The sequence below is a fragment of the Lepidochelys olivacea genome (genome assembly GCF_965140295.1).
Source record: "Lepidochelys olivacea isolate rLepOli2 genome assembly, chromosome: 17".
Taxonomy (NCBI): Eukaryota; Metazoa; Chordata; order Testudines; family Cheloniidae; genus Lepidochelys; species Lepidochelys olivacea.
The window spans coordinates 24,708,559-24,734,394 of NC_140427.1; the positions used below are offsets into that span (position 1 = coordinate 24,708,559).

The 25,836-nt window shown below is 54.4% G+C and overlaps 1 protein-coding gene across 1 annotated transcript; it reads left to right on the top strand.

Annotated features, from left to right (window-relative positions):
• Nucleotides 1–2,207: 2,207 nt before the first annotated feature.
• VPS37D (VPS37D subunit of ESCRT-I) lies at nt 2,208–10,721 on the top strand. Its single transcript, XM_084650900.1, has 4 exons — nt 2,208–2,384; nt 8,293–8,464; nt 8,757–8,839; nt 9,255–10,721. The coding sequence occupies exons 1-4, from the start codon at nt 2,256–2,258 to the stop codon at nt 9,759–9,761; spliced, it is 891 nt and encodes a 296-aa protein (XP_084507026.1). The 5' UTR covers nt 2,208–2,255; the 3' UTR covers nt 9,762–10,721.
• Nucleotides 10,722–25,836: the final 15,115 nt, after the last annotated feature.

Below are 25,836 nucleotides of genomic sequence, written 5' to 3' on the forward strand. Positions count from 1 at the left end.
CTCACTGCCCAATGCAGCCTCAGCTGGCACCTTTGCCACTGCGCACCTGTGGGACCCTAGCAGATACTGGCACCAGGGGACTGGGCATGTTCACTGTGGGATTCCAAGTGCCTGCAAGGTGTACCAGTGAGCCGGGGTAAGGAGGGCACACTGCCATCACCCTGACAATAGGCAGGGCATGGAACCTGCTTGCCCTGGCATGGGGCCTGCATGGGCAGAGGCACTGTGTTCACTACACAGGTAGCTGACCTCACTGACGAGGCCAGATGCCTTTGCTCTCTGTTCCTTGGGTACATTGCTGGGTACGGGGAATGAACGTAACCGCACGTGGGCTAAGAGCTGCAGGGACAGCAGAGCCTAATGCCTCTGAAATGTGTTTTCATTAAAACTCAGACAGCAGTCAGGGTGAAACCAGTCTAGTAGGTAGAGAAAGGGGAGGGCCTGGGGGGCTCCAAGAGTCGCACTTTAACCATGCATGCAACTTGCGTGCCACAGTTTGGCCAAGTCTGTAATAGACCATCTCCTGTTGGTTAGAGAGACACACTTTGGAACCACACCGAGCCCTTCTTCAGGCCTCTCTCACCAACAGAAGTTGGCCCAGTAACAGACATTCCCTCCCACACCTTGTCTCTCTAGCATCCCAGCACCGCCATGACTACTGCAGCACTGCATCCTCTCACTGAAAGTCCGGATCAGGCCCTTCCCCGAGGGAGATGGGCAACAGGAATGTCAGACTGGTATAGCCTGGCAGTGACTCCATGCCATCTGCAGGGCTGGTCAGAGCACCCAGCATGCCCACAGGAACAGGGATCCAGTAGGCTAAGTGCCATCTCCAGAATACCAGGAATAATTCTAGGGGAGCTGGTAGAGGCCCCTATATTTAGCATGCCTGTCATTTTCCATTATAAAGAACTCTGGTGAGCCATTTTTGAGAAGCTCCAACACTTCCATTGTTTGCAGCTGGCCTCTGAAATTCCTCAGGGAGAAAGCCATGGGGGCAGGAGAGTGCCTTTTCTTTGTCCCTGTCCATGCAGCTTTGGCTGGGATACACCATTTCCCTGCTCTGGGTTGTGTTTCTCTGGAAAATGTTGGTATCCTGCCAAACAAATGACTGAACAAGAACGTTCGCAACAGCTGGGTCCTGCCCCCACAGCAGCAGAGGCTGCACTGGGAGGTGCTGGAGTACTAGCTGGGCCTGGATCTGCACCCATTGGGCCCTGCACATGACCCGAGTATCCCATCCTCCTCTCCTGGGGCTCCACATAGAGCATCATCTCCTGGGGAGGCGGGGGAGGACAAAAAGCTGGAGCTACCCCCTTTATACAGCGGTGCCCACCCACAGGGGCGCAGCCTGTCCCCACTCTTCTCCCCCGGGATAACAGCCTTGTGCTACTAGTGTATGTAATTAGTCCTGTAGCTCAAGTGGTGTAAGTCTTTGCGGAAGGCTCCGGGCTGGAGCCCTACTGTTGACACATGGTATGCTGATGACACCTAATTGCACACAACAGAATTTATTTTTATCTTTTTCAGAATCCCTAGGAAATTGCACACAAACCTCTTCCATGAAAAGAATGTCCCAGCTGTAGAGTCAAGCAGCCAAACCTTAGGAAAGGCCAGGTTTACGGCTGCTTGGGCACCCTTGACTTTGCCCCGTTGTGCATTATGACCCACTCCTTGATGACAGCACCCCATCTTAGTTTCCACAGGCCCCTGTCCCACTCAATGCAGGGGATCTAAGCTGTAATTCTGGCATTTCCTGACATTTGAGTTCTCCACTCCACAACCTTAAACATGTCCCTTTACTGTCACAGAGCGAGAATGTCACAGAGCGAGACAGGCAGAGCCCTTCCATGGGGACAGCCCCAGGCACTGCCCCAGGCACTACCCTCACCGCATGGCAGAGGGAAGGCAGGTGCACGCCGATCTGCCTAGGCCAGCCATAGAGCTCAGGAGTCCTGGGCCCTGCACCGGATCCCCGGCGCACGGTCCCATGGCCTCCAAGCAGCAGGGCTGAGCTGCCCTCCCTGAAGCCCTGGCAGGCCCGGGGCCGCTCCATGTATGAAGGGGGCGATGGCACCTGCTGCCCAGGCAGCACTGGGGAGCAAGCCCCCCGGTCCCGGCGCACAGGGACTCCTTGCTGCGCTCGCCCCAGCAGTGCCCGCCCACAGGGGCGCGGCCCCTTTAAGAGCCCCCGCGCTGCCCCCTAGCGGGCCGGCCGCAGCCCGCTCCCCGCGGACGGCTCGGAGCGGCGGGCGATGCACCGGGGCAGGCGCGTGCGGGCGGCGGAGCCCGGCTCCCCGGGGCTCAGCACCGCGCAGCTCCGCAGCCTGCTGCAGGACGAGCCGCAGCTGGAGCGCATCGTGCGGCTGAGCCGGAGCAGGAAGGTAGCGGGGCCGGCGGGGCCGGGGCTGCAGCGCGGGGCCGGGCACCGGATCTCCCCCCCACGGCTCCTTCTCTCCCCCCCTCCGCCCCCCGGATCTCCCCCCCCACGGCTCCTTCTCTCCCCCCCTCCGCCCCCCGGATCTCCCCCCCCGTTCCTTCTCTCCCTCCTCCGCCCCTCCATCTCCCCGGATCCGTTCCCCGGAGCTCCCCTCCAGCTGCACCCCCCGCCCTCATTCCGTCTCCCGTCCCCCTCCATCCCCGCGTCTCCCCGGATCATCCCCCTCCTCGCGTCCCCCCCATCCCCCTCCCGTTCCTTCCCTCGTCCCCCTCCATCCTTCCGTCTCCCTGGATCCTTTCCCTGGAGCTCCCCTCCAGCTGCACCCACCCCCCATCCTTCTCTTGTCCCCCTCCATCCCCCCAGTACTTCACCCCCGTCTCCTCGGGCTCCTTTCCCCGCCGTCCCCCTCCATCCTCCCCAGCTCCTCCACCCCCGCGCCCCGTCCCCCTCCAACCCTCTGGCTCCTTTCCTCCCATGCCCCATTGCCCTCCATCCTTCCTGGCTCCTTCTCCCCTGTCGACCAGCTTCTTCCCTCATCTCCCTCCAGCCCTCTGGGATCCTCCCCCGCACACCCTGTTCACCCCTCGATTTGTCCCCTGCTCCATCCCCTACATGCCCTGTCCCCTGGTAATTTCCTCCCAGCTGTCTGCCCGTCCCACCCCGTGCCTTCCTCCATTCCCCCTGCATCCTGCCTTTCCCCACCCTCAGCCCCCCCTCTCCAGGGCTCCCCCTGCTGCGTCCCCCCATTCTCCACAGGCCATTTCTCCTCTCCCTAGCTCGGCTTGGCTACACTCTGGGGCTGCCCCGGCCTGTAGCTGCCCATGGGAAGGGGCGGGGATGCGCTGGGAGAGGTGGTCCCTTGCGGGGCTCAGATGCTGTGGGGATGAAGGGGAGATCATACCTGGCCGGCAGACAGGCAGGCACTGTGAGGGTCTGCAATGGGGGTCGGGGGCTAGGCTGAGCTCCCCAACATTCTGCCCATAAGGGTTAGCTGGGGGGACGTGGTGACAAGACTCATTTAATGTAAACGACACTCGTATTTCCCCGGCAGTCTCCTGGGCTGGTCCTGTGGCAAGGCCTGGTTGAGCCTCTCAAGGCACCGCTGGGGTGGGTCACGGCTGCGGGGACTCCCCTCTCCGAGCTTAGTGGGAGCAAACTACTCCCACTCAGCCCCTTGACTCATGCCTAGCTTGCGGGGGGTGGGATGGGGGGGGTACTGGGGCAGACTCCATCCTGTAAACTCACCCCCAGCTGCTCCTGTCCTCCCCTGGTCTGGGCGCGGGGGAGTCCGGGCAGGGGGGCTTTTTGTCTGTTCCCATTTGGCAGCTTAGAGGTGGCTTCCCAAATCTCTCACTTCCTCTGTCCCTGGGCCAGATTCTGGGCCATGCTTTCCTCCTCAGCCTCCTCCGAGAGCCGATCCCTCTGCCACCACTTAGCACTGCTGCTCTTGGTCTTGTGCCATAGAGAGTGCCAGCCTAGGGCAGCTGCCAGGAGGGAGGGAGGCAGACCACATGCAGCTGGCACTTCTGTGGGGAGAGTTGTCCTGCAAGGCTCAGAATCTGGCATCCCCGGGACCTGGGTTCTGAAGGAGAGGTAGGAGACCAACAGAGGGGAACACCAGCTTCATAGGTAGACTTACCCCCCATAATGACCACACTTACTGCCTCATATCTCTGTATTGGGCCCTGACTCTCTTCCTGGCATGGCTAGCCCAGATAGTGTTCTCAGTGAATAATATACCACTGAAATGCAGAAACCTGTATTCATGTTGCAAATGGAAACATGCTGAGGCCAAGAAATGCAGAAGTCTGCACTCTCAAACATCGTCGCTTCACCCATATTACACAGAGGGAGTATTTTTGGTTTCTAGGTAGGCTGTTAAACATTTACTTCAAGCTGCACAGGATGTGCTGTGTGGGCTCCAAGACCCGTGACGCTTTCATTTCCTGTGTGCGCTGTGGTTTAATTTTCAGCATCGAAGGTATATCAATTAGGGTCTTTGCCTTTTGTTATTTAATTCATAATCAAAGACCAAGTAAAGTTTGTACGAAGATCAATATCACAGGAATTCTTGAATACATTCTATCTTCAGAGATAAGTCCTCAGGCAAGGACTTATCGAAGGATAACAAAAGGAAAAATCATTCGAAATTCATTTAAAAAAAATCTTCCATAAGTCTCAAAAAAGCCGTTGAATTTGCTCAAATTGATACAAGACTAATTGTTAAATAGAGATAAGATTAGTCAGTTGTCTCAGAAGGATCAAATAATAAAAAATGAACGGAGCTAATGGAACCCAGCAAGTTCTTCCCGTTGTCATACTCAGAAGACATGTAATGCGTTTGATCTTTGATTAATCCAAGCTTGGCAGGGAAGAGAAAGGAGGGCAAGAAATCAAAAGCAGCCTTAAGCAAAAATAGTTGTTTACGTCTAGTGTGGGTGGCTTTAGATATATTTGGAAAGATGTTTGCTTGTTATCATACATAATGTTTCCATCTTTTTCTTGACTAGACCATACTCTTTATCATAAAAAATGTGTAAATGTTACAGTAATAAGACAGTGAGAGAATAGTTTTGTGTAAAGGTTTCAGTGCAGAACCTTTATTGGATATCCTGAAAATCTTAGATAGCCAGAGGAGAGGATTACAGTGTAGCAAAGAATTTAATAACAGGGAGAGTTAAAGTTCCCCACCCAGATATCAAAGCCAAATCCAATATTCTTGCTACAGTCTTCTCAATTTGGTATATTCCAAGGTAGTGAGGAATTACCTTTAATGAAGACTCCAGTTAGTGTCTTGATACTCCCTGTGCTTCCATATCAACAAGGTCCTTCTCTGTCATTTGGAACTGAGTTTCAGTCTGGGAGATTTTACAGTGTAGACTTTGGCACCTAAAGATTTGCTAATTACTCGGTAGGAGTATGGGGAGCTGTTGGAATTGGTCTGAAGTCATTACTAGATACAGTAACTTGTTCCAAAGAGATGGACTTTCTATTAGCCACCCCAACTGCTCATAGTGCTGAAAAGCTAATGGAGGCCATGGTGAGGATTGGAGCTACTGAGGGAGCTTGCCTTGGGCTGGGTAATTGGGAAGGAAGAGTCACCATGGTCCAAAGATCTTCCCATCATCTCCAGCTAGACCAGCAAAATATCCAAAACTGTAGACCTGGGTCAGCATGGGAAAGAAGCCTAGGTGTGAAGGGAGAAAAGGGATCCCTCTCCTAAAGCCAATGTTCCCCTCCAGAGGCCTGCTCGCCTTTTTTTTCTTTTTTTAAAATATATAGATCAATGTGAGGGTACTCCAGGGGTTTGCAAGTCATGTCTGGGGCTGCTGACCCTGCTGATCAGCTCCTCCCCCTCCCTCCCAGTGCCTTCTGCATGCCACGGAACAGCTGTTCAGTGCAGGGCACACTTGGAGGGGCTGGAAAGAGGAGGGGCAGGGGTAGAGCCTTGGGGGAGGGGTGGGGGAGGGCTGGGGCTGAGTGGGGGCCTTAGGGGTCCACAAAAAATTTAAATCAAAATGGGGGTCCTTGGTCTGCTAAAGTTTGAGAACTGCTGAGATAGATCATAGATTCCAAGGCCAGATGGGACCATTGTGACCAGCTCATTTGACCTCCTGTATTACAGAGGCCAGAGATGTGCCCCAAATCATTCCGGGTGCAGACCTGTTGTTAAATAGAGATTGGAGGTTTTTCTAATTGCCAGTGTTGGAGAACTCACCACGACCCTCAATACATTGTTCCAGCGGTTAATTAGCCTCTTTCCCAAAGCCAGTTTCCACCCCACCCCACACTGTGGTACGGTGGGGGCATCGCTTAAAACAACCCTAGATGAAGTGCTCTGCAGATCTTTCTGTCCAGGGCCAGCTCTAGGTTTTTTTTGCCACCCCAAGCTCCGAGAGCACAACTGCCCAAGCAAAAAAAACCAACCAACCAACCAAAGAAGGATGACCGGAACGCCGCCCCTGGAATTATGCCACCCCAAGCACGTGCTTGCTTTGCTAGTGCCTAGAGCCGGTCCTGTTTCTGTCTGTCCTTTGTTGGCTTTCTGAGTCTAGCCACCAGCGTTGAATTGGCCAGAGTGTAGTGCCTTGAGGAATTACTGCCAAAGAAATTGTCCCCAGAAGGTGCTGACAGAATGCACTAGCAAATCCTCATGCCCATCCACAGCTTCTAGGACAGACAGGAAAAGTGATTCTTCACCCAATTCTCCCCCTGGCCCAGCTGAGTTAATTCCCAAGCTGCTACCAGCAACTGCATGGACGTGGCATGTCTGTTCCAAAGAGGGTTAGTGTCCAGCAGCCAAGCACCTATGTTTAATGTCCTTGCAGGTGGTACTAATACAATGTTAAGTCTGCAAGATCAGATATTCCAGCGCCAGAATATTCCCAAATTTTGGGTTGTTTAGGAAATGTTAACTTGTCCCCATTACATCAGGGCTTGAAGAATCCCTAGGGCCCATGCTTGCAGCGAGTGGAATGTCTCCCTGGTGTGTTTGGAGGCCTGCACCATCTATTTCTGCAGAGTTTAAGCTTTCAGTAACTAACAAATGAAGATCCTTATGGTTGTGAAGAAAACCTTCCAAAGACAACCAGTGCAGGGCTGTGTGACTGAGCCTGCAGTCAGCTCTAGTGGCTCTGCTGCTGCTCTGAGCTTTGCCAAGCAGTTGCAGATTAGTCCGTTGTGCAGTGGTTGTTCAGAACCATTTGGGCATCAGTGACCATAACCAGAACCGCATCAGTTTCACTCTGCTGCTGCTGCTTGGGAAAGCTACAGAGGCAGATGCTGGAGTTACTCAGGGTAGAGAAATGGGGGCTAGGAGTAGCAGCCGCCTCTCCACCCCTTGATACAGACAGTGCAGTGGAGACCAACCCGCCTTAACATCAGCCAGGAGGCTCTGAAGAGTCAAGGGGGACGAGACAAGAATCTTCTTTTACCTTCAAGCAGCTGAGGGGGAAGTGGGAATGCTTCAAATTAATCAGACACAATTTATCTGAGCCAGAGGATGACATGAAAAGTGAAGCCTCAGCATGGTCCGGGGCTGACATCCTGCTAGAAATCTCAGCACCAGCCACTGGGCTGCTGCCCGGGGCCTTTCCCCTTGACCCTGCAGGTAGATACTCTTTCCTCTTCTGACCACCAGAGCCCTGGCTAGTAGATAGCCAGTTCATTTGCCGGGCTATGCGCAGGAATGCTAATGCCACTAGGATTAATTGTGAAGGTTTATTAGGCTCTGACGTGCTGGGATATGTTCCTGGGGAATTGGGTCAGATTATTTTAGTCTTTCTCGGCCTGCTTTCCAGCATCTCTTCCCCAGGTCTGTCAGAAAGCAAACCTGTCTCAGTGGTTGGCTCGTGCCTGTCAGTGTGGGGAATACAGGTGTTAGCCTGTTAGCCCGCAGAGAAGCTGTCTGGCCCATTTAAGATGTGTGGAGTTTTTATGTAATTTCCCCCAGGCCAGTTGATGTGTGGGGCTCCTAGCTGTGTGGCTGGATTTTAATGCAGCTGCAGCCTCTTGCCAGGAACTCTTCCCTGACCTGTTGTTTCTGGGGAAGCTGGGGCGGAGGGAGCAGAATGGTACTGAGAGGCGGAGCTGGTAAAAGGTCTTATTTTGATGCGGAGCTGACTGCTCTGGACAGTGCTCTGGTTAACATCCTTTGTACTTGGCTGGCTGAGTGAATTGGGGGGCTCTCTGTGGAGGACTGAGCTGCGATGGGCTGGTCAGTGGGGCTAGCAGTGTGCTGAGGAGTGTTTTCCAGAGAGTGGGGTTAGACCCTGCAGGGGGAGGTGGCAATGGAGTTGGGGGGTGGCTAGCTCTGCCTGGGGTGCAAGTTCTGAGCCAATATGTCCCTGTAGTTTCAGAGCTTGCAGCTGGAGCGGGAAATGTGCCTGGCTTCGAACTATGCCCTGGCCAAGGAAAACCTGTCCCTGCAGCCGCGGCTGGAGAACGGCAAAGCCTCACTGGCCATAAAGTACCAGGAGCTGCAGGAAACAAGGGCGGCATGTCAGGAAAAGCAGCAGCGAGTGGGTGAGTGGAGCCGCCCTGTGTCAGTGGGAACCGCTGTCCCCAGGCTCTGGTTCTGGGATGCAGCGGGGAAGCCGGCTCTGACCTGTCACTCCCTGGCTGGGCCCTGCTTTAATGGCCATTGAGGGAGGAGATTTTGGCTCAGCAAATGATGGCCCCGCAAGGGCAGGAGCATGGCTGGGCGATGGGGTCAGAGGCCTCTCCTTGGACTGGCCAGAGGGGGGTGGCTGGAGGCTCCGTTGCAGGGCCAGGTTCGTTTGTATGCCCCTGGCTGAAGCTGCTTTCCCCCCACCAGAGACCTGCCTGAGGAAGTGGAGCCCGCAGAGCATCCTGAGCCAACTCCAAGCCGCTGTGGATGCAGCCGAGGCAGAGTCGGAGGTGAGTTTGCAGGACCTGCTTTGCCATTGACCTCTCTGACTCTGGCACCTTGTAGCTACTCAGCTTCCCCACCCCCTCAGCCTCTGGGCCTCTGGGTCGGTCGCGATGGGAGCTGCATGGAGCTGGCCACCGAGCCATGTGTCACCTGCATCCTCTCGGAAGACTGCATGGGTGAAATCCTGACTCTGCTGAAGTCACTGTCAAAACCCCCATTGACTTCAGGATTTCACCCCCAGAGCATCCTCTCGTACGGCTGCCCCATCGGGTTTCTGGGGGTCCCCTGCTGCTCTGGATGGTTCCTGCCTGCTCTCTGGCTCAGTGTTGCTATCCATCTCCGGGGTCCTATGGGCCATCCCGGATTTGCATGTTCCTGCCCCCCACCCCAGGCTGATGTCCCATTCTCTGTGCCCCACAGGCGCAGGTGGAGAGGTTCCTGGGCCGGGAGCTGCCCCTGGATGCCTTCCTGGAATTCTTTCAGCAGAGCCGGATGCTGTCCCACCTCCGCAGGACACAAGTGGAGAAACTGGAGCAGCTCCTGCGGAAGGAGAAGCAGTCCAGGTGGCTCCCCACATGCTGCAAGGGGCAGCGAGCCACCCCGCTGAGCCCAGCCCAAGCCCAAGTTGCCCTGGTGCAAAACGCAGCCTCTCCCAAGATGTTCCAGCTCCACTGTGGCTACACCCCTGCCCTGCTGGTCCCCTCTGATGCCATCATACCGTTCCCTGTGCCTGTTGCCCCTCCCAGCCGAAATCTACCTCCCCTGGCCTCTCGCTCAGGCCAGTCTCCAACATCTCACTCCAGCATCCCATGCCTGGGCTCCCCTCTGCGTCTGATTGGACACATCCCCCTGCTTAGCCCGCGGCCTTTCCGCGTGCAGCATGCGCACCCGTCTTACCCACAGAAGCAGGAGCCGCCCCACCGGTAGCTATTGGGGCAATGAGATGTCCTCAGACCCGAGTCCCTGACACACCAGCTGACCAGCACACATGAGCTTCCTGTGCTAGAGAATGAATGTGAACCGAACACAGCCTCCCCCAGCTGGGCGGCTTGAAGGCATTGTTCGCTCCCATCCCAGGTTCTCAAGAAGCCTCCAGGGTGCGCCGCTGTCTGCAGCGGTGACGTAATGAACTGCTCCCCGATGCAGCTAGCAGTGGGGTCTGTGTGGCTGCCACGTGGCCAGAGGCAGGAGCGTCAGAGGCAGCCTGGCAGTGGTTAATTATAATAGGGGTTTCCCAAGAAGCCGGGTGCCAAGTTCTGGCAGGTGTTGCATGGGGGCGTCTGATTCTGCAGCAGCAGTGAGAGCAGCAGGCTAGGCGGAGTTGAGGCTGGGGCGAGGGGGGGTTGTCAGATGGCAGTGTCAGTGGGAGCGCAGCAGGTGTGTGTGGGGGGTACACAACATGAGGAGGTGGGAGGGGGGTTGCTGGCAGATTACGGGCACAGGGGGCAGGATCCCAGCTGCCCTGCATGGGTTGGAGGTGAATGCAGATGAGAGGAAGATACGGTGACAAGGAGGAGGGTCTGTGGGGCACAGAGGGGAATGCAGACCCAGGCCAGGGGCTATGAGGGTACGGTGAGCAGGATAAGAACAGGGCCATGTGGGCTGCAGAGGACTCGCAGAAGGAGGGCTCCTGCTGTCTCCCTCCCCTCCTGGATCTGCCAGCCTGTGGGACACAGTCTGTGTGTGTGTGCACACGTGTGTGAGGTGTGATGGTCAGGGGCAGGGGTGTGGGAGGCGAGGGGCAGGGCCAAAGAGGACAGGGCAGGGCCCCTGGTGCCACGCTGTATGGCACTAGGGCCTCCCAGGCAGCTACGTGGCAGTTTGTCAGGCTGCCCTGGGGAGCATGGGGCACAAAGATCATTTTCCAAATAAAGGCGCTTTCCAGTCTCTGCTCTTTGCTTGGGGCTTGTGCTGTGAGAGGAGGGGAATTTGCTCTGCCAGGAGGGTCACCGAGTGCCCTTCGCAGCAGGAGGGATCCCAGCACTGGGCCTTGAGGAGTAGGGGGCAGTGCGCTGTGCTGCAGGGAATAGGGGGCAGGTGGGGGACTGCACGCTGTGGGGAAGATGGGCGAGCGCTGTGCTGGGGAGGGGGCTGTTTAATCCTGGCTGGCATGGTGCTGTGCTTGAGGAAATGGAAGGGATAGGGAGGGTGAGGCTGTGCTGGGGGAAGGGGGCGGCTGCAGCAGGTTGCTCAACGGGGCACCAGGGCACAGCACTGGGGGAATGGCAGATGCGCTGGGATGTGAGAGGGGCTAATAGATGGGGTGAATCTTGAAAATCTCCATTGTCCCTGCTCCTCCCCCACCCATCTCTTCTCTGGCCCTGCTCTGGGAGCTGCACCCCTGTCCCCTGCGTGTCCCAGACCTTGCTGTGATACCCAGACTGCACTGACTCCCTGCTCAGTACAGCCCAGCAGCCTGCCGCCAGGGGAAGGCTAAACTGCCCATGGACAAGGGGGAGAGAGGTCGGTTTGTGGCCCTGTCTGTTGGAGGGATCTCAGGTTTCCCCTAATTGTGGTGCCTACAGGCCCTTCTCCCGGTGGCTCTGCCTCTCCTACCTTTCACTCAGTGAGTAATTATGGTAACCAGAGACAGCCCTCTCATCCCTGTGAGCCTCAGTGCATGGGAGGAGGGGAGAATACCTAGCCAGGAGCCTCCCACCCCTGCTACCGCTTGGCTGAGCTCCCTACCTCTTGTGGCCATTGAAGCCCTATGGTGGGTCTCACCAAGCAAGGGGCTTTTAACGGCAGTATCCTCCTGCCAATGTTACATCCCACTTATGCTTCCCCTGCCATTGGGGAAGGCATTGTTATCGCTTACTGCCCTGGCTGAGCCCCCCATGTGGACATTCAGCAGTTGGCTGTATTGGATCCCAACTTTGGATCCTTTGTGCTTGCAAGCCAACTGGAGCGGAGCAGTGCCCAGGCACTGGCTCTTGTCCTGGCCTCTTGGGCACATTGCCAGGGTGCAAACTGTATCTCTGGCACTGTGGGACCCCAGTCCAACTGCCCTCAGCTCTGAGAACCTGCCAAGCCTGTGTATGCTCTCTCCAGAGTCCATCCTCCATGGGTGCTTTGGGATATAATTTAACTCTTTGGGGACCATGTGACAGGTAAAGCAAAGAACACAGGTTTTACAAAGGAACTTCTTAGACGTGTGTACACACTTTACTCATAGACTGCACCACAGTGATGGAAAAACAGCAAACACCTGAGTGCAATTCCCTCCCTCTGGTGTCCTCAGCACTCCTTGGAGTCTTCTGGGTTCTGGTCAGTGTCCTGCAGGGAAGCCCTGGGAAGATTATGGTGAGGAACTCCAGTGAGCAAGGGAAAAAGGGGAGAAATGAGTGTGGGTAACTGCTACAGGTCATTAGGACTGGAGAGCAGTGAGACTGAAAAAGCCCTTAGTTCTTAACGCACTGGGAATGAAAGATGATATACACATGTGAGATTTTATCTAAGCAAACAAATATAGCCCAACTTAGCCTAAAGATTCCAGCCCAAGGAGAAGGTGCCCTAGCTCTGGTTTGTCTGACTCTGAGACTAAAAGGAAGGCTTGGAACCAGTGACCATGAGCTATATATCGGAAGAACCCAATGCACAGCTACAGACTAGGGACCGAATGGCTAGGCAGCAGTTCTGCGGAAAAGGACCTAGGGGTGACAGTGGACGAGAAGCTGGATATGAGTCAGCAGTGTGCCCTTGTTGCCAAGAAGGCCAATGGCATTTTGGGATGTATAAGTAGGGGCATAGCGAGCAGATCGAGGGATGTGATCGTTCCCCTCTATTCGACATTGGTGAGGCCTCATCTGGAGTACTGTGTCCAGTTTTGGGCCCCACACTACAAGAAGGATGTGGATAAATTGGAGAGAGTCCAGCGAAGGGCAACAAAAATGATTAGGGGTCTGGAACACATGAGTTATGAGGAGAGGCTGAGGGAGCTGGGATTGTTTAGCCTGCAGAAGAGAAGAATGAGGGGGGATTTGATAGCTGCTTTCAACTACCTGAAAGGGGGTTCCTAAGAGGATGGCTCTAGACTGTTCTCAATGGTAGCAGATGACAGAACGAGGAGTAATGGTCTCAAGTTGCAGTGGGGGAGGTTTAGATTGGATATTAGGAAAAACTTTTTCACTAAGAGGGTGGTGAAACACTGGAATGCGTTACCTAGGGAGGTGGTAGAATCTCCTTCCTTAGAGGTTTTTAAGGTCAGGCTTGACAAAGCCCTGGCTGGGATGATTTAACAGGGAATTGGTCCTGCTTTGAGCAGGGGGTTGGACTAGATGACCTTCTGGGGTCCCTTCCAACCCTGATATTCTATGATTCTATTTGTGTACATTTTCATGAAGGAGAATTACAGATTTCAGGAAGCCAATTTTGGGGAATTACCTTGTGTAGCCAGAATTCCCATTGAAAATTCTCTGAGTGTGCAATGAAGGATTGGGGCCCTAATGAATAAGGAACAAAGGTGAGAAGGCTGGGAATCTTAATTAAAGGGTGACAGACTATGGCTCCTCTGAAATGGAAGAGTGCAAGAGGCGGGTGGTGACCAGTGTGGCTTCAGGAGAGGCTGCTCAGAAAGCTACAGATAGGAAGTGGATAAAGGATATGGATAAAGGAAATGGATAGAGCGGACAGAAATGCTCAGGGGCAGGACAGCAGAAATGTAAAGTGAATCTGTGATTCCAAAATGTGTTGCAAGACGTAAGAGATTTGACAGCTATTGCAGGGGGAAAGCCCAGCAGAGACAAGTAGGCCCATTAATAAATTAAGGGGCTGAAATGAATGAGGACAGGAATGACTGGAACAGACTTCAGCTCCTTTGTTTGGAAGCTGCCTGGCATATTTTGGGTGCTACCATAAATATAAATAATTGTAATAGTAAAATGATGGAACAGATAGAAAAAATCCAAGGCTGTGGCTAACGGGAGTGCAGTAGCTGTAGTATATTGCGGTTTTGTACAGGATCTGATGCTGTCTCACAAATGTCTACAGAATTAATACAACCTAGGCTTGGATAAGAACAGGGTCAAGTGGAGTGAAAACTGGTAGAATGAGCTTAAGCAAAAGTCAAAGACCAATGCACTGTATTAGCTATGGGGAAGTGTCTAGCGGGGGCAGGATAAACTCCAGTCTTACTTGACCCCTTCCTTAATGGTCTGGATGTGGGGACTAAACAGCACATTCGTGCAACTGACAGATGGAAGTAAAATGAGAAGAGCTGGAAATGACAGTGAGGAGAGAAATAGAATACTGGATGGAGACCACATGGACAGGTAACTGCTCAATGAGAGTCAGCGTGGGAAAGTCTCAGCTAATAAGATCTGGGAGTAATAATGGGATCCCAGGATTCACCAGCAGCCTGCAATATCTTATGGCTCCGTCATGTCACTGATCAGGGGGAGGGAGAGCTCCGCCCTGCACAGCTCAGATTTGGTCACACTCTGTGGGTTTCTGGCCTGGCTCACACGAAGATGTGGGAAGATTGGAGACTGAGGGGCTGAAGGCAGCAGCTACAAGGGAAGGTGCAATAAGCTGTCTCCATGTGCAGCTGTATGGAGCTGGAGCAGGTACGGCTGTGGAGGCGCTTCATAATATGCTCCCGCTCTGTGATGGGCGTAATCCCCGAGGCAGGGCAGCAGTTGCTGAGGGTGTGGGTAGCACAAGAATTAAACCAACTTCCTGCCAGTGGCATCTGTGAGGCTGTGGAATGATCTCCCAGGGAGGGGGCACGACCCCATGCTTGGGACACGGAAGCTAGAGGGGAAGGTGCCCTTGTAGGTGGCCCGTAGAGGACAGCAGCCCAATCTCTGGCTGAACTAACAGGTATTCTCAATCATTACAGGCCCAGTCCGAAGAGTGCTGAGCCCCTGTGTCTCCCATTGTTTGAGGCTCTGGCCCCTCCGGACGGGGCGGCTACAGCAGAGCTGTAAACATTTGCTCCAAGCGGGGAAGGAGGCAGAGAGTGCTAAGCATAGCAGCATTTCAAACCAGACCCCTGGCGGGGACCTCAGTGCAATGGGAGTGAGCGGGAGAGGAGGGGCAGGCGGCTCCTCTCCAGTGTCAGTGAGGCTGTGGGGTTTTACTCAGACGCTGAGGTTAGCAGCACAAAGGGATCGTTCAGAGAGGGCTGGCTGGAGCAGGCATTCCCTCGCAGTCGCTCAGGTTAGACAGGGGCCGACTGTGCCGCTCGCTAGGGGAGTTAGCAGAGCTCCCTGACTCTCCATGCTGGAGCTGCTGTGTGTGGGGAGGAAGGCCTGACGCACCTTTAGCCCAAACGACCCACCGCTGTGCTGGGAGCCCTACAGAGCCTGGTAAAGACACAAACAGCTGTCCGCTTTCCCAGATCAGATCAAATAGCCAGCAAGAGCGGAAATACAGCCCTAATCCATTGACCTCCCCCCTGCCCCTAGAGTCCCCAACCACCTGTTCCAGCCTGTGCCCAATTGCAGCGAAAGAAGGGGGAAGATGTGGGGCTGGCTCCATGCCCTGAAGGGTGACAGACAACGTGGTTTAGGCCTGGGGTGGCAGTGCACTGGGAGGAAGGCCCTGCCAGCCGCCCATCTCTATTATACCAACAGGGCTTCAGCTCGGATACCTCTGCTGATGGAGCTGTGGAGTGGGCCATAGGGAGAGAGGGGTCTCTTGGATAGGCAGGTCACAGACAGGCCCCTTAGGGCATTGTAGGTCAAAACCAACAGGCAGCCTGGAAACCAGTCTAATCTGAAGGTGACAAAGGCATCAAGGACAGTAGCAAAGTCTGCATTTGAAAGGAGCAGACAGCCCCAGTCATCCACAATTGGCTATGGCTGCTCCCTCATCTCCTAGCACTAATGCATCAGTTACGTCTTCTGCGAAAGGGCAAACAACGGGGGGGGGGGGCAGTGGATTGCACTGTAAGCGTCTCAGAGGAAGGCTGCAAGGGCTTGTTTCAAGATGGATGCTATTTCCCCCCCCGGGGGTCAGTGTTAGGCCAGACACTGGGTCTCCTGCACCCTTGCAAAACCTGTGTCCTCAGAGGTTACCAGCAAAGGGTAACAGTGGGGATCAGGCCAGCCTGGGCGAGTATTAACCGCTTGCACTCTTTACAGTAGAAATTCAGCCCTTTTCAGCCCTGCATTCCCAGTCTCTTCTGGGTCCAGCTCCATTTGGGGCCTGCTTAACTGATGAGCAGGGTTGCCTCTTTGAGGCTGCCCTAGGCTGGGTACAGAAGAGGGAGCTCGCTCTAACTCTGCTGGTTGCTCAGACCGTTTGCCCCTGTGATCACCAGGGCAGCACTCCTGGTTGTGCTTCACTCTCTCTAGCAGACAGCTGCAGGAGGAGGAGGCCTGAGACCTCTCCCATCCTCCCTGCTCCTTCCTCTCTCAGTGTGGATGTGGAGAGAAAGCCAGTGTTACTGGAAAGCTCCTCCGGGATGTGTACTGATTTAGATTTACAGACACACCCATTGAAAAGGAGTGACTGGCCCTTGACCCGTCCTAGGCACTGCCGGATCATTCTTTAAAATGCAGCCATGTAACAGACCCCTCCTGTATCATCGCAGGGCTCTGACAGAAACGTCACACTGCTTAGTGTCCTGTGGCCTGGAGAATTTTATCCAGCACTTTTACACAGAGGTTGCATTCAAGCTCCAAACAACATGGAGCACAAGAATTGCAGCCAGCCTGGGAATGGTAGGGTGAATAGTTATACTTGTGCAGCCGAAATGCATGAGCAGTCGCAGCAGCTGGTACATGCAAATGACATATCTGCCCATAGGCACAATGGTTGTGAATATGTGTGGGCAAATCACTCATGCTAAATTCTAAAACTCTGGTCCTACATTCTCCCAATGGCTATTTTGAACTATCCAGCTTTTAGTGGGTAGAATGAGTGCTCTGGGCTAATGCTTTTACCCCTGGCAAACCCACGGCAGGGAAGGAAGCCTGAAGGAGAAATGGCTTGCCCTTTCCAGAGAGCTCACTGGTGAAACTTCACCCTTCTGTAAGTTGGTTCATTGACTGGGAGCGAAATCCCCTTGTGATGTTCTCACATTGGTGGTCCTTGCCCAGTTGCATGGATCAGTTAATCTTAGCAGGAGCGCAGGAAGAGAGGCAGCCATGCTACCTAACTCCGTGCAGAACCTGGGCTGAGGGATTTGCTGTTGTGAGAGCTGCAGATCACCTCTCCTCTCCAGTAGTTGTCTGGGCAGTTCCTGCCAGTGACTGGGATGGGCAGGTAACTCTGCATTGCTAGTGGCCGGGCTGCGTGTGCTGAGGAGGCCCTCCGTGGAATAAGTTGCTCATGTGTCATTCATGCTTATTAATGTTTCGGAGTCCAGGCCTCTCTGCTGGGCACGTAAGCTCTCTGCGGATGCTGTAATGGCAATGAATGCCAGTGGGGTCCTGTCCTCATTTGTGGTCATTTTCCCTGAAGAACAATGGGTGAAGGCAGCTCTGACATGCTGCGCCAAACCCCTTGGTGGGGAGTGGCGTTCTGGGGGCTGGGAGCAGGATTTTGGCTCTGCGGCTGCATTAGCTGGGTTCTAGGGCTGGGTGAGATGTTACCCGTGGCTTTGGGGCCAGCCAGGCTAGTGATGGGTTGGCAGCAGTGAATTCCTGCTGCCCGGCTGGTGGCCGTCCAGCGACAGTAACAGGTGCCACAGGCACGAGGGAGTCTGCTCAGCGGCCACTGGTACACGTGCCAGCCCGGAACCCAGCCACCACACCCCAGCTTGAGACATTCCCCTGGCCCAGTGCAGCTGACCCAGCACAAGGCGAACAGGAAACCTTGGGAGCATCGCTGCCTCCTCAGCCAGTGGTCACGGAGGAATAGCCAGCTCCTGGCTGCCGGCCTCACGCTCACATCAGAGGAAGGGTCAGGGCTCTCAAGTACATGGATGGCCTGGTGGTTGCCCAGGTGATGAGAACAGCATCCAGCTCACCATGGGCTGGGTAGGGGATCTGATTATTCCCAAGCTCGTGGCTCCTGGCCAGTATGCTGACACTGAATGTCCGGCACGTCGCCCTCAGCACTGGCTGCCTGGCAGGGTGATGCTAGATTCAGCGACCACAATCTGCTTGGATATCAATGTGCTGGGTCAAGCTGGCCACTGCCTGGGCTTGGTGCCCCAGGCTGCGGGCTTGGAACTGGCCTTTCACACACTTCGCTGGCGTAGCGAGCACAAAGGTGCAGCTGCCAGAGAAAAGTGGCTGCTGACAGCAGTGCGGTGCAGGCAACAGCACGAGCAGTCTGGACAGAGGTGTGTAAAGTGAGTCACCTGCACCTCTGTAGGGCCAGCACCTTACGCCTCCCCCCCAAGCCTGAACAGACCCCGCATCCCTTTCGCTCACCAGTGTGACCCCGGATCTTTTCATTTTGGGGGATGTTTTGCAAATGCAGCAGAAGCTGGGTCCTGTCCGGAGATGCCCCTCCTGCGAGGTACACCAGCAGTGCTAGGCAGTTTGAAACGCCTCTGGGTTGTAACTGGCTGCCAATCTCCTGGCTGCTTAAAACTGACCAAGGCTGGCATGGGAGTAACACGCTGATTCAAAAAATACCATTTGCTGTGTTATTGTCCAGCTGGATTGAGGATTTCCAAGCTCCGACTCTTGAACCCTAATCAAAATTGCCTTGTCTTTTTGATCCAGTTGATGTTGCTTTTTAACTTGGTTTAAAAACTGGATTTAAATGCACATTAATTAATGTCATTAGCAGCTAATGGTGCAAAGAAGGCAGCATGATCCTGCAGTCAGGGCACTGAATGAATCTGGTCTGGTCTTGGCTCTGCCACTGACCTCTGGGTGACCTTGGGCAAGTCCCTTCTCCTCTCCTGGGAATCATTCTGTAAGAGCTGCTCTAGTTCAACCAAGCTGTCCCACTTTGTGAGGGACTCGGGGCAGATTTGCTGGCCTCTCTGGGCAGGCAGACTTGATGACCAGGTGCTCCAGGAATCCCTGGTCTCCTACTGGCTCTGGCTGGATGATGTCGGGCTGGGTCAATCCACTAGACCCTGGTGCCTAGCCCAAGCCTAGAGTAGTTGTTTTAACTTTTTATTACCCAGTTCAGCCCCTTCTGCACAGGCCAGATAAACTCTACCACTGAGCTGAGACCAGAGGTTCCTTAGACAAGGATGACATCCCTGGCCACACACCTTGTGAGCATGATCACTAGAGTTGGGGGGTTATGAGGTAACCAGCCCCCTGGGGGGGATTTTCCTTCCAACCCCAGTACTTGGCTCATGCCCTGAGCCAGAGAGTTTCGGTCCCTTCCTAGCTCTTGTTTGGGTTTGAGTATTTACTGTTTTAAATGTATAGGCTTGTTCTCCATAGAACTCTCCAATCCCTTCTTGAACCTGCTGTGCTCTTGGCCTCAGTAAGATCTTGTGGCAGTGAGTTCCTCGGGTTAACTGTATCTGAAAATGGTATTTCCCTGTATACATTCTGAATTTGCCACCTTTCAGTGTCAGTGACGGTCCCCTGCCAGTTCTAGGGGGAAGCTGTCCTAGCAGCTCTCAGGGATGCACGCAGCCAGAGCTCTGATCATGACGCTCGTATCCTTGCAATGCTGAAGGAAGAGGCAAAGTTTAGTATAGAGGGTAGGCCCCTAGCAGGATGCAAGTGAGGGAGGCAGGCAGATCTGTTAAGGAGAGGGTGTAGATTGGAACAGAGACCAAGAGCTGGAGCAATTCCTGGGAACCCAGCCCTGTCCCAGCAAGTCACATGCCAGAGGGATGTGCTTGGGGTCTCTCCAGCTGCCAGATCTACGGGTTGGAGACACGCACTAAGGGAACTGATGGGCAGGATTCCCTGGGAGAATAACATTGGGAGGGGTGGGGGGTGGGAGGGGGAGAAAGGAGTCCAGGAGAGCTGGCAGTATTTTAAAGAATCCTTATTGAGGTTACAGGAATGAACCATCCCGATGTGTAGAAAGAATAGTATAGTAAATATGGCAGGTGACTAGCTTGGCTTCACAGTGTAATCCTTGCTGATCTTAAACACAAAAAGGAAGCTTACAAGAAGTGCAAGATTAGACAAATGACCAGCGAGGAATATAAAAATATTGCTCGGGCATGCAGGAGTGAAATCAAGAAGGTCAAATCACACCTGGAGTTGCAGCTAGCAAGAGATGTTAAGAGTAACAAGAAGGGTTTCTACAGGTATGTTAGCAACAAGAAGAAGGTCAGGGAAAGTGTGGGCCCCTTACTGAATGAGGGAGGCAACCTACTGACAGAGGATGTGGAAAAAGCTAATGTACTCAATGCTTTTTTTGCCTCTGTCTTCACGAACAAGGTCAGCTCCCAGACTATTGCATTGGGCAGCACAGCATGGGGAGGAGGTGACCAGCCCTCTGTGGAGAAAGAAGTGGTTTGGGACTATTTAGAAAAGCTGGACGAGCACAAGTCCATGAGGCCGGATGCGCTGCATCCGAAAGTGCTAAAGGAGTTGGCGGATGTGATTGCAGAGCCATTGGCCGTTATCTTTGAAAACTCATGGCGATCGGGGGAGGTCCCGGACAACTGGAAAAAGGCTAATGTAGTGCCCATCTTTAAAAAAGGGAAGAAGGAGGCTCCGGGGAACTACAGGCCAGTCAGCCTCACCTCAGTCCCTGGAAAAATCATGGAGCAGGTCCTCAGGGAATCAATTCTGAAGCACTTAGAGGAGAGGAAAGTGATCAGGAACAGTCAGCATGGATTCACCAACGGCAAGTCATGCCTGACTAACCTAATTGCCTTCTATGACGAGATAAATGGCTCTGTGGATGAGGGGAAAGCAGTGGACGTGTTATTCCCTGACTTTAGCAAAGCTTTTGTTACGGTCTTCCACAGAATTCTTGCCAGTAAGTTAAAGAAGTATGGGCTGGATGAATGAACTATAAGGTGGATAGAAAGCTGGCTAGATTGTCGGGCTCAACGGGTAGTGATCAAATGGCTCCATGTCTAGTTAGCAGCCGGTATCAAGTGCAGTGCCCCAAGGGTCGGTCCTCGGGCCGGTTTTGTTCAATATCTTCATTAACGATCTGGAGGATGGTGTGGATTGCACCCTCAGCAAGTTTGCAGATGACACTAAACTGGGAGGAGAGGTGGATACGCTGGAGGGTAGGGATAGGATACAGAGGGACCTAGACAAATGAGAGGATTGGGCCAAAAAAAATCTGATGAGATTCAACAAGGACAAGTGCAGAGTTCTGCATTTAGGGAGGAAGAATCCCTACAGACTAGGGACCGAATGGCTCGGCAGCAGTTCTGCAGAAAAGGACCTAGGGGTTACAGTGGACGAGAAGCTGGATATGAGTCAACAGTGTGCCCTTGTTGCCAAGAAGGCTAACGGCATTTTGGGATGTTTAAGTAGGGGCATTGCCAGCAGATCGAGGGATGTGATCGTTCCCCTCTATTCGACATTGGTGAGGCCTCATCTGGAGTACTGTGTCCAATTTTGGGACCCATACTACAAGAAGGATGTGGAAAAATTGGAAAATGTACAGCGGAGGGCAACAAAAATGATTAGGGGACTGGAACACATGACTTATGAGGAGAGGCTGAGGGAACTGGGATTGTTTAGTCTACAGAAGAGAAGAATGAGGGGGGATTTGATAGCTGCTTTCAACTACCTGAAAGGGGGTTCCTAAGAGGATGGATCTAGACTGTTCTCAGTGGTAGCTGATGACAGAACAAGGAGGAATCATCTCCAGTTGCAGTGCGGGAGGTTTAGGTTGGATATTAGGAAAAACTTTTTCACTAGGAGGGTGGTGAAACACTGGAATGCGTTACCTAGGGAGGTGGTGGAATCTCCTTCCTTAGACGTTTTTAAGGTCAGGCTTGACAAAGCCCTGGCTGGGATGATTTAGTTGGGGATCGGTCCTGCTTTGAGCAGGGGGTTGGACTAGATGACCTCCTGAGGTCCCTTCCAACCCTGATATTCTATGTTTCTATGTAAAGGGGGTGCGAGTACTGCAGGGACTGCAGAGGTTGGTCTCTGTGGCGCTCTGCACAGTGGGCATTTGCTTCTCTTTGGGGGACTAGAGTAAGCTGAGCCCTGTGGGGAGGGTTTGGGTTGCTCTGAAAGTGGAGCCTGGTTGGGCGTGATCCTGCATTCATTTAATTGGCGCTCCCTCCATCCATCCTCCATCTGTCATGCTGCGCCCCGGGGGCCAGGCTGAGCAGCTGCTGCCAGCTGGTGTGCAGCCAAGACCACCGGGGAGGGGCAGCCCAGGGAGCACAGCAATCCCGCCCTGGGCTCTTAGTCGTCTTTGCCCTCCCCACAGTCTGTGACTCTTTCTGGGGCCGCTTCTTGGTGTGCAGCCGGGGTCCTGGCAGTGAGGGCTGGGCAGGCCCCGGCTCCTAATCCAGCCCTGGTCTAACTTCACCAGCAATTCTCCAAGAAACATCCTGCACTAAGCTGCAGGTGTCCCCTTCCCCCAAGCCCCAGTACTCCCACTGCGTGCAGGCAAACCTTGGGTGGCCAGGATGGGTGCCAAAGGATCCAGGCTGGGCCTGGCAGGCTGCGTGCCTGGGTGTGGGAGAACCCACAATGCCAGGGAAGGTGAGTTGTGCTGCACCCCTGGAGGGGTACCTGGGGGTGGCAGGCCCCACATGTCCAAGAGGCTGAGCTGCCAGGCGGGCAGGGGGTGCACTAGGGTGATGGGGGTGGAGAGCTGGGGCTGGGGCCCACCACAGGCAGCAGGTTAATAGGGAACGGCATTAACAGAGGTGTCGCTGCAGGGGGTTCCTGCCTACGTGAGACGATCCAGCCCTGCAGCCCGTGTGCCTTTCCAGCCACGCATGGCCAGCTCCAGGGAGCTCATAGGCTGTGGCCAGGCACCTCCAGGAGTCAGGGAAGCAGACTGTCATGGGGGTGGGCTGCTAGGAACAGGTACAGATAGGAATGCCCCTTGGCAATCAGAGATTGGACAAGGCAGAGAGTTGAGAGAAGTGCTGGGGTGAGCCAAGCACAGCAGGATGGGGGCATAGGACTGCTGTCTAGACCCTCCTCAGCTCGGGGTATTAGCTGCCCCACTGAGTGACCCCCTTCCATGTGCTCCCTGGCTCTTGTACAGAGCTTTCTGAGGCACTGCCCCCATGCTTCCCCATCTCCAGGGCTTAGGTGCCCATCCATCCCAGTTCGGCTGGGACACGCCCTTTCTAAGCCCCATCCCAGATGGCCCAACTGTTTTGGCAAAACTGACAAAAGGAGAGGAATGTTTTAGGAGATGGGGGAGCAGCAATGGGCGCTGGGTGGTGGGGCTGGCTTGGGGGTCAACCCCAGCCCTGGGCAGCAGGGCTTGGCAGATGCGGTGTCCCCCTATCACCACCCTGCCGGGACTGCTGTTGCCTTGGGCTATGCCTGGGGCCGAGCTGGGCCTGTTCTGAACCCAGCACCCAGCCGCTGCAAAATGGGGTGGGGGAGGGGAGCGTGGTCACAGCCCATAGCCCTGCCCAGCAGCAGGCTGGCTTCCCTCAGCCCTGCCCCTTCCAGCCTCCTCCCACCTAGCTGGCCCCAGACTCAAGCCCTGTCCCAAGGGCAGAAACCTGCATCCCCGCACCAGCAAAAAGGTTTAACCCTTCCCCTGCCAAGCAATAGTGGAGCTCCATCCAGCTTGCCCCTACAGATAAGCAGGTGCCTTGAATTCAGTGCCCTGCTCCCTGGGCAGGACAAGCAGCCTGAGGCGGCTGAGTGCTGCCCCTGCACAGATCCCTGCGTTGGCCTTTGCAGAGAGCCATTCCCTGCATCTCCTGCATTATTGATAAGCCAGCATGCTACAGCACCTGGCCCCTGCAGAGCCAGTAGGGGAGGGGGAGGGGGAGGGCGCGGAACCCTCCTTCCCGCCCCCTTCCCCTGGGGTCACAGCAAGGTCACCGCGAGAGGAACAGCAGCTGTCAGCATAAAGCAACCCCCCCCTCTGCTCCTACCCTGACTGCACACTCCACGAAGGGCTGAGCTGGGGGAAATGCGCTGGAACCTGGACAGCCCTTTGCTCGCCCTTCAAGCCATCCCATAATAATCCTCTGCCCCTCTACCACACGCTCTGGGAGCTCAGAGCCCCTTCCCAGCAACAACCCCTAGGAGGCAGGCAGCTCGTGCTAGCTGCATGTTACAGATGGGGAAACTGAGGCACAGAGCATAAGAAACCCATCTGTCACACTGGCAGACCCTGAGTTTGGGAGCCCAGCTGTAAACATTTAGGGCTGAATTTTTCAGAGGTGCTGAACCACCAGCTTGTGCTGATAGCAACAGGGAGGTGTCTCTGCTTAGCTAATTCTGGGCTCCCAGTGTGTTTGAGTTTGTGAGCAAGCTGGGGATAGAACCAGAATCCCTGACTCACAGCCCCCTCTTGTAGTCCCTAGCCCATACTGAGTCTCTTCAGCTAGTGCATCTCACGTCCACACTGCTTCCAGGAGGTGCTGCTGAGTTGGGAAGTGGACAGGACAGACACAGCTGGCGGAACACAGGCTGGGGCTGCAGTAAGAAACTTGCAGAGTAGCTGGCCCCAGTTTCTCTAGGAGCTGAGCCTCAGTTGGCTTTCAGCAGGATTCCTGCTGGTGGCAGTATGACAACCCCCACAACCAAGCCCAAAACTCAAGGACAAGCCCAGGCTGCCAGCTGGAGACGCAGAGGGTAGGACACCCCCTTGCTGCATTAGCTCTAGGACTTTGTGGCCATTTCCTCTCCCTCCTCCAATCTCTTCCCCGTGCCTTGTAGCAACAGATGTGTGAGAAGCCCAACTGCCCATGCTGGGGCCGAGTGCTGGGCAGGTGCCCCAGCCATATCTCTCCATGGTGCGGTATAACACACACTCCCCTAAAGTGAGGGGGATGGGGAACACAGCTCCACCGCAAAGCACTCAAGAGAAAGGAGCAGAGCAAGGAAGCCTGCTGCATGGCTCTGAGTAGGACTGAATCCTGGTCTAATGGCATCATGCTGGGTCTTCTCCCTATGCCAGGGTTGCTTGCATAAGCAGGAAGGAAGCCCCCTGCACCAGCGGCTAACAGTTCAGCTGCTGGAAGGAACTGAAGCAAGGATCTCCACTTGTGTTTTACACACAGCAGGCCCCAGCAAGAGGGATAAGGGCTCCATCTTCAGGACTACTGAGGAACAGCAGCTCAACACCTGAAACCATTTGTTGTTCTACTCAGGCGTTGGATCAGCCCTTGGTGTATGTAGGTTGGTATCCCACCTTCTGCCAGACTGGACCAGACTTGCACTATGGAACAGGCCTGCCTCATGCAGTCCCTGCCTCCTGGCAGAACAACGATGCACGTAATTCTGCATCTCACTCTTGCCACACTGGATTAGATCATTGGGGCATGTGTGGAGGAAACAGATGTCCCGGTTGCAGATATAGCTGCACCCCGCTCTCATCTCTGAGAGCATCCCTTTAGGTGACAGGCCCTGCCCCCCGCACCTCTTTCAGGTGAGAATCCCATGATTCTCCCACTCTCAGACAGGGGCCACACTCCTTGTGTGTCAGCCTTGATCGCTGGGTTTGCATCCTGCCTGTCTTCCCTTCAAGGAGCTGCAACTAGTGGTGAAGGCAGAGCCCCGCACTGGCCCTTCCAGAACAACATAGTATTTAATCTCAACACCAAAAGAAAGCAGAACAAGAGCTGAAAGTTTCAACACACTCACAGTTCTACACCCACATCTGTGTTACCTACAGGCTTAGACAGGGCTAGCTTATCCCAGACATCCCTGCCTCTGAAGACTGGGGTTCCATCTGCTCCCCAGCAACCCCTGCCTCCCTCTCTCTGTTTTTCAGGGCTGTCCTTTTATTCACCCCAATGTTCTTGGTTCCAGTTTTTCCCACCCAGATACCCCCCCCGCCCCGCAATCATGGGCCAGACGAACTCAGCACAGCTGGAGGTGAAACTTCAAAGACGACACCTGCACTGTCCTTCAAATACTGGTGAATGGGGCTGTCTGAGGCTATTGTCCACTTTCCTGTGTATGTGCAATCCACTCCTGCAGGAATCAACCCCTTGTAATCACAGTGCAAACAATACAGTAACACTCAGAGAGAATTCTCTTCTATT